The 12,258-nt window shown below is 44.3% G+C and overlaps 1 protein-coding gene across 2 annotated transcripts in view; it reads right to left on the reverse strand.

Annotated features, from left to right (window-relative positions):
• The window catches only part of LOC147673413 (mucosal pentraxin-like), a 97,769-nt gene that overhangs the window by 19,139 nt on the left and 66,372 nt on the right, over positions 1-12,258 (reverse strand). The window contains exons 1-2 of one of the 2 annotated variants that reach the window (XM_086947274.1): positions 8,219-8,274; positions 4,238-4,309 (exon numbers count right to left, since the gene is read on the reverse strand). The exons of the other annotated variant lie outside the window; for it this stretch is intronic. Of the exons in view, the coding sequence (XP_086803400.1) occupies positions 4,238-4,295 (58 nt within the window). The 5' untranslated portion in view covers positions 4,296-4,309; positions 8,219-8,274. Of the gene's footprint in view, positions 1-4,237; positions 4,310-8,218; positions 8,275-12,258 lie in introns of those variants that run through there. 2 annotated transcript variants of the gene reach the window in all.

Here is a 12,258-nt window from a genome sequence, read left to right on the forward strand (position 1 = left end):
CTTCGGCTTCAGATGGCCAGGCGTTCCAATAATGACAAGGCGCTGGAAACTGCAAGGGCTTGGGTGGCACTAGTAACGGAGCTCCAATCCCTAGATGAGATGAGCTAGGAGGATGGGGGTCAGGCAATTGCAGTTCAGAGTGTGGAAGGGACTCCTGAGAATGCTGAGGGGACTGTTTTGGATGGGGATACTTGAGCACAGATGGAGGGGAGTTCGGTCCAGCACGACACGTTTGGAAATACTGGATAGCCAAGAGAAAGACCTAGAGCACACATGGGTAGTCTGGCGGAGTCTCCCGTCTCCTGGTATTACTGCTGCTGTTATCTTTTATTGGTTGTATTAGACTTGGCAGTACCTAGAGCTCTGGGAACCCGCATACAGGGAAATAAATAAGGGAACACTGACCGGGGGGGTGGGGGTAGGGAGGGAGGGGGCGGGGGATTTAGGGAGGGGAATACAAATGCTGAGCACTAGTTTATCCTGTTTTGAATACTGCCTACTGAAAAGCCTTTCAGTTGTTCATGCATGTGATGCTGATTTGACGATATGATGGTTTGAACCTCAATAAAAAACATATTAAGAAAAAAAAAAGTTTATCGGGTGAGGCAGCAGCAGCGTTGTGATTGGTAGGCACCCAGGCTTCCCTTACCAATCACAACACTGCAATTCAGCGTTGTGATTGGTTTTGAGCCTCCTGATTGGACCCTCACCAGGGAATGGGAGCCTGGGCTTGGCAAAAGTGTGCATGACTGGTTTGGGCTACCCGAGAGAGCCGACCAAACAGTCATTGCGCACTTAGGAGTGGGCAAAACACTCTTCCCCTGCCCTGCTCCGAGAGCAGCGCAGCCTCGCCCACAAAGCAGCAGTAAGCATAAATCATTATCATTTTATGCTTCTTCTTCACCCTGCTTAAAAGCAGAGCAGAGGAGCCGCCATTGAGCGGGTGATTAGAAGTCAGCACCCTTTGCCACTGATTTGAATTGTTAAATACTTGGTCCATCTCGATAAAAGATTTCATCTTTGGTCTTAAAAACACAATCTTGAGTAGGGCATCGCCGGAAAATGTAGCTAACAATCACTTCACGCATTAACATCCTATCTACCATCGACACAGAAAAAAGGAAAAAACGCTAAAATGGTTCCACCTAGAATGAATCTGTTGTGGGTAAAACAGAGATTACATTCAAATCAAAAGGTTTTTATATATTCTGACACCTTTTTAGACCTCAAAAGATTACAAATGTTTGATTAATTCCAAAGATACCCGCCGGTTCAAGTTGCAATAGAAATCCTCATAAATCCAGGTCAGAACAACAGCAAAATGTCAAGTTCCAACTGGTTCCTGGGATTTCTCACCATCAGCAGCACCAGCACTATATGTCTGCACCAACTCGTACACTTCCTAGGCACAGGTGAGGGATTTAAGAACCTGAGACAGAGAAACCTCTAGTTATAACTAGCCAACGTGTTTCGCCCAGGCAGGCAACCACATTTTCTAAGGGCCTTCTACACTCTTAACTACTGGAAAGTGGTTCCACAGGTAGAAGCTGGCTTCACTAAAGGACCATGACCCTTGTTTCCTTGGAGGAGGGGCATAAAGAGGCTAGAACAGGTACTCCTTTGTAGCAGTTTTCCAGTTTCAACATCTCAAGGCAGAGTTGGAACAGATCTCTTCTTGGCCTCTGTAAGGCCATTGAGAATTCTTCAGAAATTCTTCAATTCCAGTTAAGTCTTCTCAATTGCAGTCAATTTGCTCTTGAAACGTATTAAGCAGAATAGTGTCAAAAAAGAAACTAAAGTCAGCCAAACCTGCATTTCTATTACTGTGTATTGATGCAGTTTTGAAAAAAAATTAAACACACCTAGGTTTTAAAGTGGGTGGTACTGAAATAGCCACCAAACACAAATTAAAACACTTTATGGTTATCTTCAATGTGTGATGGTAAGCCAAGTGAACCCTATGAGTTCATCTTTATCCTCCACCTTAAATTAATTAGAGTTCATTTGTTTTAAATAAGCAGAACAATGCCAAGATTATAAGAATAACTATTACAAAAGTAAGTATTGTAAAAATATGGTAACTGCACCACCAAATCCAAATTTGGAAAACTTCAGTTTCTGTTTTGGAGACTATGCACTGGCTATCTGTTTGAGTCAGGTTATCATTTCAGATCTTCAAGTCGTCCCATGAATCACTGAGTGGTGTTGGGCCATGCATTCTCAAGAGCAGAATCCGTCCTAAGAACGTTTGGTAAGATAGTTCTTACTGCACCACTGAGAGTGCTAGAGTAGTATTTGGGTCTTTTCCCTTCATGCAAGCTCTTTGTGGAATAAGAAAGTATAACAGTGTATACTTAAAAACAAATGCTTCCATTTTGGAAGGTGCTAAAACCATTCTTTTTGTAAATAAAGAGGCAGTCTGTAGTATGCGTGGGTGCCCGGTGTGAGTGTTGTCAGTTGGAAGATGGGCTGAGCAGCTAGTAGGCTGGCCAAAACGGTTGGTGGGATACGCACTCTCTATTGCGTAGTTGAAGGGTAATCTATGGTCAATGTGGGTGGGTGGTGCTCGTGGAGTAAAGCCCCCTGTACATGGGGTTTTGAATAGACTTTTGTGCGCACTGGTCCCTCGGGATCAGTGTCTCTCCAGAGCACTCAGCTCTGGAGAGACACTGATCCCGAGGGACCAGTGCGCACAAAAAACAGCTAGTAGGCTGCTCATCCTGCTGTAACTTCTACTTATGGACTTAATAAACTATATCAAACTCAACTCGTCTATGTCTACTATGTCTCCTGAACATGTGGGGCCAGCCCACTACACAGTCTTTGCTAAGTTTGTTTGAATTTTACAATAGTAGGACTAGAGAAATAAGAAAATAGGGGTAGATAAAGATCAGTACATAAAAAGGATTTTAATTGAATAGGGTAGAAATCTGTTAGTGGAATATCTTCAGGTCTTGTGGGAGTTAGTAATACTTTACAACTCAAGAGAAGAATTTATCAGACTTGCTATACACTGCATTATGCATTATGTTGCAGAGTCTCACCCCACCCTAAGTGAACAAGAGCTGGATTATCATAGGTCCAGCTTCTGTTCTCACCGGATGTTGTAGCAAATGTTATATTATAGGCATGTTTACAGAGTATACCCCAGACAGTATTTGTGCAATTAATCAACAAAAGCATACCAGAAAGGAGGTTGAAAGCAGGAAACAATAAGTAAGCAGTAAGATTGGAAAAATAGACCAGCAAGCTATTCAATTATTGGCAGAATTTGAGGCACTTAGATACACGTCTTAACTCTAGAGCTAGAACATTACAGGCATTAGTTTACCCAACAACTCCTACTGGTGGCCTGCACCCCGTTGGGTGCGATGGCTAGTGGAATCTACTATCTACTGAGATCCTTCTTCACTCCTCTCCCCTGACCTGCTCTTTCTCCTCTCCATGGACCATCTGCCTTCTCTGCCCTGCATCCTCTCCTCTCCATTGATCTGCATCCCTTCCTGCACTGAACACTTCCCTGCCTCCTCAACAACTCCTTCTGTGATCTGGTCTCTCCCTTCCTTCGGTCAGCCGTACTCTTGCGTATCAACAGACAAGCATATTCTCTCCTCCACTGCACTCATCTGCCCCCTCTCCTCTTCAGTGACCTACACCATCCTCATCACTGATCCACATCCTCTTTTGTCCACTGACTTGCACCCTCGCCCCACCTTCGGTGACTTGTACTCTATTGTCATGCACCTGCTACACTGACCTGCCCTTTCTCCTCTCCATTGACCTACTCCGCTATCCCATCATTCACCCACATTATCTTCTCTCGCATCCACGGACCTGCATCTTCAACAACTCCATCTGTGGCCTGCACCCCTTCCCTCATTTGGTATCCCTCACCTTCTCCCACCTACTGACGTACTGTCGCCACTCACTTGCCACACTGTTCTGCAATGACCTGCATCATAACCTGCGAAAATAGCAAGTAATGCATGGAATGCTTGAGTTAATCTCAGCCACTGGCAATCGCTCGAGCCATATCCCAGTCCATCATTTTTCGCCCACCATACCAACTCAGTTTGGACCCAGCCATATGTAAATAAGTCTTGACCCTGCATCAATAGGAACAGTCCAACCCCTAAGAGATGCAGGGTGCAAGGTAGGACAGCTTATTGGTTTGAGACCAAGAATTTTGCACCCGTCAGTAACACCCCACAAACGTCCACTGTTTAACAACACTTACTTGTGCATTGGGAAACAGCTCCCATGATGCTGAGAAGGAACAGAAAGGTCAGCCTCATTTTTCACCACGGTTCTGAAAAGTAAAGTATTTAACTGATTAGCACTCTGCATGCTATAGGTCATTGTTTTCAAAACTAAAAGGAGAGGGTACTAGCCATGCAAGATTTCCAGGATTTCTACTTTAGATGAATGTGAATACAATGAACTCTACATGGAAGTCGTGAATAATGAGAGATTATTATGAAAATCAGGAGTGGCTCCGATCCGTGGGAACCATCTTAAACAACCCTCTGTAACCGAATGAGAGATGTATTTACTATATGCTCTCGCGCCGGTTTGTTCATTACATTGCAGAGTCTCATCCCACCCTAAATGAACAAGGGTCTCAAATTAGCATGAAACAGACGTTTATAAATCTCGGTGCGATGGGGTCATTCATGCAATTCACAAACATTGCCATTTGATAAACACTGCCCTGTGGAAGCCTATGTGTTGGGCGAAACGCGTTGGCTGCATTTGTTTATCTGTCTAAAGAAGAAAGAAAAGAATTAAAAAGACAAATTCAAGCACAAACTGACTTGTTTTGTACTTCAGCAAATAATTTGAATACTAATTTTGTAGCTTTTGATTGCCTCTCATTTTTGAGGCACATACTTGTCACTTAAGGTGAGGCTAAAGGAGCATGGATTAGTTTGTCACTTCTTTCTTACACGAAATGTGAAATGTCTCCTAAGCATCCTTAGGGGTGTCTGTTTCATATAAGGGATGGTGAGAAGTGAGTGCATCTACAGGGGCATTAAGGGGTGTCTGTTCATAGAGGAGTTTGTGACAAGTGTGTGAATGTACTGGGACATTTGAGATGTCTGCTTCATATAAATGGTGATGAAGTGAGTGAATCTACAGGGACATTAAGGGAGTATGTTTTATTTAAGTGGTGATGAAAAGTGTCTGAATGTGCAGGGAGCATGGGCATAAATATGTCTACAGTGAGGCTTCGTCTGCCATGAGGGACATTATGAACACATGCTAAAAAGCAGTGGCACAGCAGGGGTGTCTGAGACCCTGGTGCAACTGCACCTATCCTACTACTGATAGATACGCCCCTAGAAAGATTCCTCTTTTGTGAGAATCAGAAATTACAGTGCAAGACTGGTGCCAGAAGAGGTCTTCTCTCAAACGAACAGTATTTGAGTGGTGTAGGCGATTACAAATTTGCCTTAAAAACTAGGAAGGCTGATTCAAGGGTTGAGACGAGGGCAGCCTAGTAGCTGCCTGCCAAGCTAGGGTTTCTCAAGCTTTTTGGAAAACAGTTAGGGCAGTTTTTGCCCCGGGGGCTCCTCCAATTTAGTGACCACCCCTGTGGTCTGTGATAGATGGAAAGAGCACTTCAGTCAAATCTCCTGATCGAGTGCTATTTGTGAAGAGAACGGGTCATGGATGTACCTTTACCGTTGAGCATCACTGTCACTGATAAAGACTGTTAAAGACTGCTGTCTTCTCCAGCCCCCTATTTAGTTATTGTACAGAACTCTGGGAACAGATGCTATTAAAGCGATTTCTAACATGTCCCATTTGAGGGCTTGTATGTTTACCCTCACGGTCAATTTGCGCCAGCTGACATTTTATTATATCCACGTGATGAGACATCACCACAGTCACTATTAAACATTGTGTCTTTTTGTACGTTCTATACCTCATTTACAAAACAGTTTCTGATTACATTATTAGGAAAACATAAGTTTAGCAGGTGTAGAGGTGCACTGATTTTTCTTCAGCAACTCAATGGCTATCTTGTCTGTAAGGAAGTCGGATCCTTCTGACTTTATCTTGTGGCCTGTCAGAGTATACACACAATGCATTTTAAGCAAAAAATCCCTTTGTTATGTTTTCTGTAATATTAGAGAGGCCAATCAGCAACCACAAATAGTTACATTAAACATGCCATAAATAATTGAATTAAATTCAACATACTGGCCATATAGTGTATACATAGAAACCACCTCCAACATGTTACGGAGTAGAACACCGCTAAATCCATGCTGTGTTTAGAACCAAAAAATGATTAGGCCAAAGCAAAATGATATCCAAAGTTAAATATGTGTCCTATTACTTTCTAAATAAAATGTACCCGTGCTTAACTAACCCTGTGAACACATCAGATTTCCACCAATCAATGACCTCGCGTGCTCAGGAGTTGTTATCACTCTCTCTGCCGTGACTGGCAACATGACCTCATAACTGTGTTTTTTTTGCTTCCATGGCTGTCGCTGCTTGAGTCTGGTGTTTGACTATTCCCTACTAGTTGAGGTAAACAAACCCCAGCCCACAAGGAGCGAATATTAGCAGCTCGAGGTGGTGCAGCTGCTGCAACTGTTTCCGTCAGTTGCATTTGTTGCAGAAGATGCCTGTAAAGTGTGAGGAAAGGATAAAAGAAAAAGGAGTGATTGAAACAAAACCTATGGCCACTTGGGAAAGCATCCATGTAGCAGGGCCAGTCGCCAGGGATGGAACAAAACAGCCACTGGGGGGAACAAATGGACACTCTTTCACCAACGAAAGCAATGCAATTTGTAGAGGAAGACCAAACAACCAATGAAAAAGTGGTGGGCGTGTGTGGACTTCTACTAACTTCACAGAGGAAATACGGCATGCCTCGCAGAGCAGCGCATGCGCGCTGACTCTAGGCTTTACCTAAAAAAGTGCCAACTACTTTGAATCCTAGCTGGAGCCTGTCTGTCTCTTACACTTGCTAAGCCACCACTCTGAGCCACAAACAAGCACTTCAGGGTCACTCACACATGACACCAAGACGCTTCTCACATAGGATCATGGCAAGTATAATGCTAATACTCTTTAAAATCTATGTAGCCCCGCTCGCCGCTGAGGTTAGGTCTTTTGGCCTAGGAGACCTTTCCCACGCTGATGAGACTTAGATTTTGATTCCATCACGGAGAATGTCTCAGCTTCAGCAGCAAATTTCAAAAACTGTATGTGGGCAGTGGCTGCATAGATGGTTGATAACTATCTTAGACTCAATGGGGATAAACGGAGGTCTTAATCTTCGGAGACAAGATGGACATCTGGTCAGAGGCCTGGTGGCCTGTCTCTCTCGGATCTAGACCCTCCCCCTGTCTTAGTGCCAAGAATCGAGGCATTATTGTAGACTCCTCTTTGTCTTTGAGGTCACAAATAAACAGAACTGTTTCGACCTGTTTTGGGATGATACGGACTCCTAGGAAGATCTTTCGTTTTCTTTCCCTTCCAGCCTAGAAGCAGGCAGTGGTGGTCCTTGTGGTATCTAGGCTGGATTACTGCAATGCCCTGTATTTCGGGATAAACAAGGGACTCCTGCATCGACTCCAATTGGTGCAGAATGCAGCCGCTAGGCTGGTGATGGGTCTCCCTAAATTTCGCGCAGTCTCAGCCACCATCAGAAGCCTCCATTGGCTCCCGCTTGGGAGGAGAATTGTGTTCAAGGCCTTATGCTTGGTTCATTAGGCCGTCCATAATAGGGGTTCTGAAGGTATTAACAAAATGTTTCACAGATACATTCCTGGCAAGAACCTGAGTTCGGCTAGCAAGAATCGAGTAATAGTTCCCAGGTTCAGGAAAGTCCGGTGGGGGGAGAGGGCATTCTTACTGATAGGGACCAACCTTTGGATTCTGCTTCCTCTCCCAATTTCCAGTCTGGAAACACACACCTCATTCCATAAATCCTTAAAGACCTGGCTTTTCACCTGTTTTAGCTGTCACTTGCCTTATTTTTTTTAACTCAGCAACTTTTAACATCTGGTATATTGATCTCTGTCTGCAGCGCCTTGATGCCCATGGGCTAAGTCCGCACTTTACAAGTCTTATACTCACTCACTCACATAGCAAGCGCTACCCCATGGCGCACCATGCCACCCTCTCAATTATGTTCCTTGGCACACCACCATGAAGACATGGTAATTGAAACGGCAGAAGAAGTTTGAAAACTTACATGTCAGCTGTGAAGCAAACGTCTTCGAAAGCCCACTTTCTGTCAGGAAGTTGATGACAGCACAGCAGCAGCAGGTGCTTTATAGCCGCCAGGTGAGATGCACCTGACATATCAACCAATCCGATCCGCCCAAGTCTCAGAGGCGGAGGGCCATAGATTTTGCAATCCAGTTCTTAAGAATCCAAAGGAAGGAAGTTAAATGTGTATAAATCAGTTTTACAAATAGGAGCGGCCCGGCAGCATAGTTCAGATGCCAGGACCACCAATAAAAAACAACTAACAATAATGTAGAAAAGGTGTGGCAGGATGAGACAGAGGAACAAAGCTGGGACGTGTGGGTGAAGTAAACGATGAAAAGATTAACTGGAAAGAGCGTTATGGGAGCAACCTAAGATGTGGGGTGCGGATTAAATTACAAAAAGTATAGATTTGTTTTCAAAAAGGCATAAAACATACAAGAAGGAAGGGGGGCATGAGGGAAGCAATACAAAAGCTTGGTGGTGGCAACTTGGAGGTGTGTGGGCGTTGGGGGTGAGCCAGCACAAAGGGGAGAGAGTAAAAACACATGCACTCCCATGGAGTGTTGAAAGCAGTAGAAGGACACAAGCCTTTCAAAGAACTGGATTTCAAAGAATCTTTGGTCCAGGGGATGAATAAACACCAGAAGAGGATGGAAAAACATTAAACAAGAGGCCAACCTCTAATAAGCAATGACCCAAACCCCAGAGTACGTGTTGGTATCGCCTACAACAGGTCTACACTTGAATAAAGTTAAAGAGAGCGGGTCCTTATTTTTATTTATTTATTTTTTGAGTTTTTTTACAGCACAAACTGGACCCGAGGGCATCAGAGCGCTTTACAAGCATTGTATATAGATCCATTACAGGAGCCATAACCATAGGACAAACCTTTACAAGAGTTACGTGTGCATCATTTACAGTAGGCGTAGCAGGAGTGGGAGGAAAAAAATACAATATAGGGCAGGAAGCAGGTACACAGGGCTCGTTTACAGGAGATGGATACAGGAGGGGAGCAAATATTAGTATAGTATATGGCGGGGGAGGGGTATCCAGAGGGGGTTGGGACTGAGGTCAGTGGCGGTGGGTCCATTGGGGGCGTTGGGGCGTTGCCCCACAAGCCACCGTCGTCACGCCATGTGCAGTGCAGTGATTCAAAAATAAATTATTGTAAGAAGCGCACTCACAGTCTGCGTGCGTGCGTCAATGAGAGCCAGCTGCCTGTAACGAATCAAGCAGAATCGGACATTACGGAATGGTGTGGGGGCGGGGCTGCGGGAGTGAGTGACAGCGCCAGCTTAGTAGAAATAGGAGCGCAGCAGGCAGCACAGTGTGTGCGCATTTTGGCATAGTCCTTTTTCACGACTGGTCCACGCATGCGCACAGGCGGTAGTCCCTTCCCCCCTCCCCCTCCTCCCCTACTCGCAGACAGGCAGGGACCTGGGGGTCCCGGGTCTCACATGGGCAGTATTCACCCTGCTCGTTATCCAATCCTGGCGCAGTGGCACTGTTAAGCTGCGCCAGGATTGGCTGAGTAAATACACTGCGCAGAGTTCAGCACTGGTGCCGCGCGTGGGTGGTGCAGAAGTCGGACCCATTTAGAAGATGGCACGGGACGGTAAGTTTTAATTTATATCTTTTTTCATTAAACCCCTCCCGCCAAACCCCACCCGGTCGGCGAGACGACCCCATTTCAACCCCCCACCCACCTATGCCGGCCGACGACCGTGACTGTGAAAGAGGTTGTCAACTTTGTCAAGAAGTTATTAGGCACGACATGTTAACTCCCAGCCTCGCTGCAGCCTGTCAGGCTTTCTGCCCCCGCCTTTATTTTGAAACTTATTTGAGGAAAGGCAGCACGCGGGTTTGGTTACCACGGCAGGCTCGGCAGCTTCGGTTGAGAGGGCGCTGCTGGCTCTAGGGTATTTTTTACATTTCTGGGACAGGGGATGCTGTGGGGCGCCTTGTAATGCCACAAGCCTGTAAGTAATGCAATTTATTAAACATGCTTATTCGTCCTCGTTTTCTTTACCTCTTTGTTCTTGCACTTCTCTTAATAAATGGTTACCATTTTCTTTACATTGTGGATTCCGTTTTTTTGTGCTTTTTATTTGTGCTTTCCCTTCCCTCTTTGACTCCCCATGTATCTGTTCCTCTCCCCAGACCGTCTGTGCTGCTCTGCTGTGTCTCCTTCTCCTGCCTCGTCTTCCCTGAGTACCTTCCAGGTTTCGTTTCTTTTGTCAGCTCCCAAACTACGCAGTGAACTTTCCCTCCGAGATTTACTCTTTTTTGTTCATTTTTTAATGAAAATGGTGATGGGGCATCTTGTTTTGCGCGCACTTCAGATTCATCACACGCTGGTGTCACCTGTTGTAGTTTCCAATGGAGTGTGCCCTTCCAGGGTTCACAAACGTAAAGCACATTCATGTACTACATTTAACACACAACATTAACTATGTTATAGCGGGTGCGTGTACAGTAACAACACGCAGCAAAGGTGAAGGAAGCGTACTATTGGCCCGCTTCCGTCCATGTCATCATGCTAAGCAGGTTTCTTTTCTTTACTTGTGGTCACATGGTAAGAATCCACCCTCGATCACTAGACCAACGTGAAGCATCATAGATCATGATGCATTGATGTAATGTAGTGCGCTGGTCACCCTGAGCAGTATTTGGCACTGCAATAACAGCTGTTGTTATTGCTACCCTAATCAATGGTAAGGATTTTACCGGCCTAAGCATGATGAAGGGCTTAGTAGACCTGTCAGAATTCTAATCTATAATCCTGTCAAACACAGATCCCTACTGCAGTAGCGGTGCACCATTGGGGCATAATATCCTCCAACTCAATCGGTACTAAAATCACAGGTTTAATCTAATCCTGAAAGGGCTGTTCATGCACAGTCCTTCTAAAGTCGAAAATGAGCAGAACTGACTTTGGTACTGCAATCAAAACTTATATTTCGTCAGTTTGTGTTCTGCAAAGATGCACTAATCACTCCTTATTTAGAGCATATTTTGCCGTTTAAGGTGTGTTGGACTGGCTGACTGACAAAATGGCATGGATTCTATAATATTATCAAGGTAAAGGTCTTTGATAGGCCCACAGTGCAACTGGAACTGAAAACAGCCCTAAACGGACACTGAATCCAACAAGCATTAAAAAGTCACTCTTAAAATCATATTGCAAATATGTCAACTTGGTATCGTTTGTATGGTTGCAGTGTGAGTTCATGTTGCATATATAAGCTGGTGTGTGTTTTAATTTGTGGATTATTTTTTAGGAACAAAAAAACATTTTAGTGAAAGTTGTAATTGCTATTCTCAGTATCTGAGTTAACGGAAAAAGAGGTCTCCTTCTTATTAATGCATGAAGGTATTAGGAGATTTCACTTCATCAGTTGCAGCGCAGCCGATATTTCCCCTAGTTAGTGGAGCTTGGGTAAACAGTGCGCCTGCACTTAAGGATTAAACAGGTGGTCGCACACAATCTTATCCAGGACTCGGTTTTACTGAAGTGGCAGTGCAGAAATCTGTAGCCTGTGGTCTGGTATCTTAGGGAGCACTTATCCTGTACAGTTTTTACTGCTCAGAATCCTCTATGTCCGAAGAAATATTAACCCTTCTGAGTCTAAAACTTTTTTCCAAAACTGCTACTGAAAGTGTACTCCGCCGTTTCTGTGAGAAAATCAAAATGCAGTATTTGTAGAAATATATTATTTTAGATACATGTGCACCTAAATTGCACTTTACAATTCACTTCTAGGTAGCTTATTTATAAATAAAGGTTATTATTTCGGCAGGAAATGAATAGACGCATAGCCATCGCTCAACAAACTCATAATATTGTTCTAATAAAAATAAACTCTGCTGTGAGAAGAAAAAAATATGCAGCGTGGCATACAACCTTAGCGCTTATAGTGTTAGGGAGTTCTCCCTTTGGGTGTGCACTTGGGGGTGTTGCAAAGCTCATGAAATATCTTTGGAATAAAAGAACTTCGCTTTTGGTTTTTTTCAAACTAA

The sequence above is a fragment of the Lissotriton vulgaris genome, chromosome 12 (assembly GCF_964263255.1).
Source record: "Lissotriton vulgaris chromosome 12, aLisVul1.2, whole genome shotgun sequence".
NCBI classification, from domain to species: Eukaryota; Metazoa; Chordata; class Amphibia; order Caudata; family Salamandridae; genus Lissotriton; species Lissotriton vulgaris.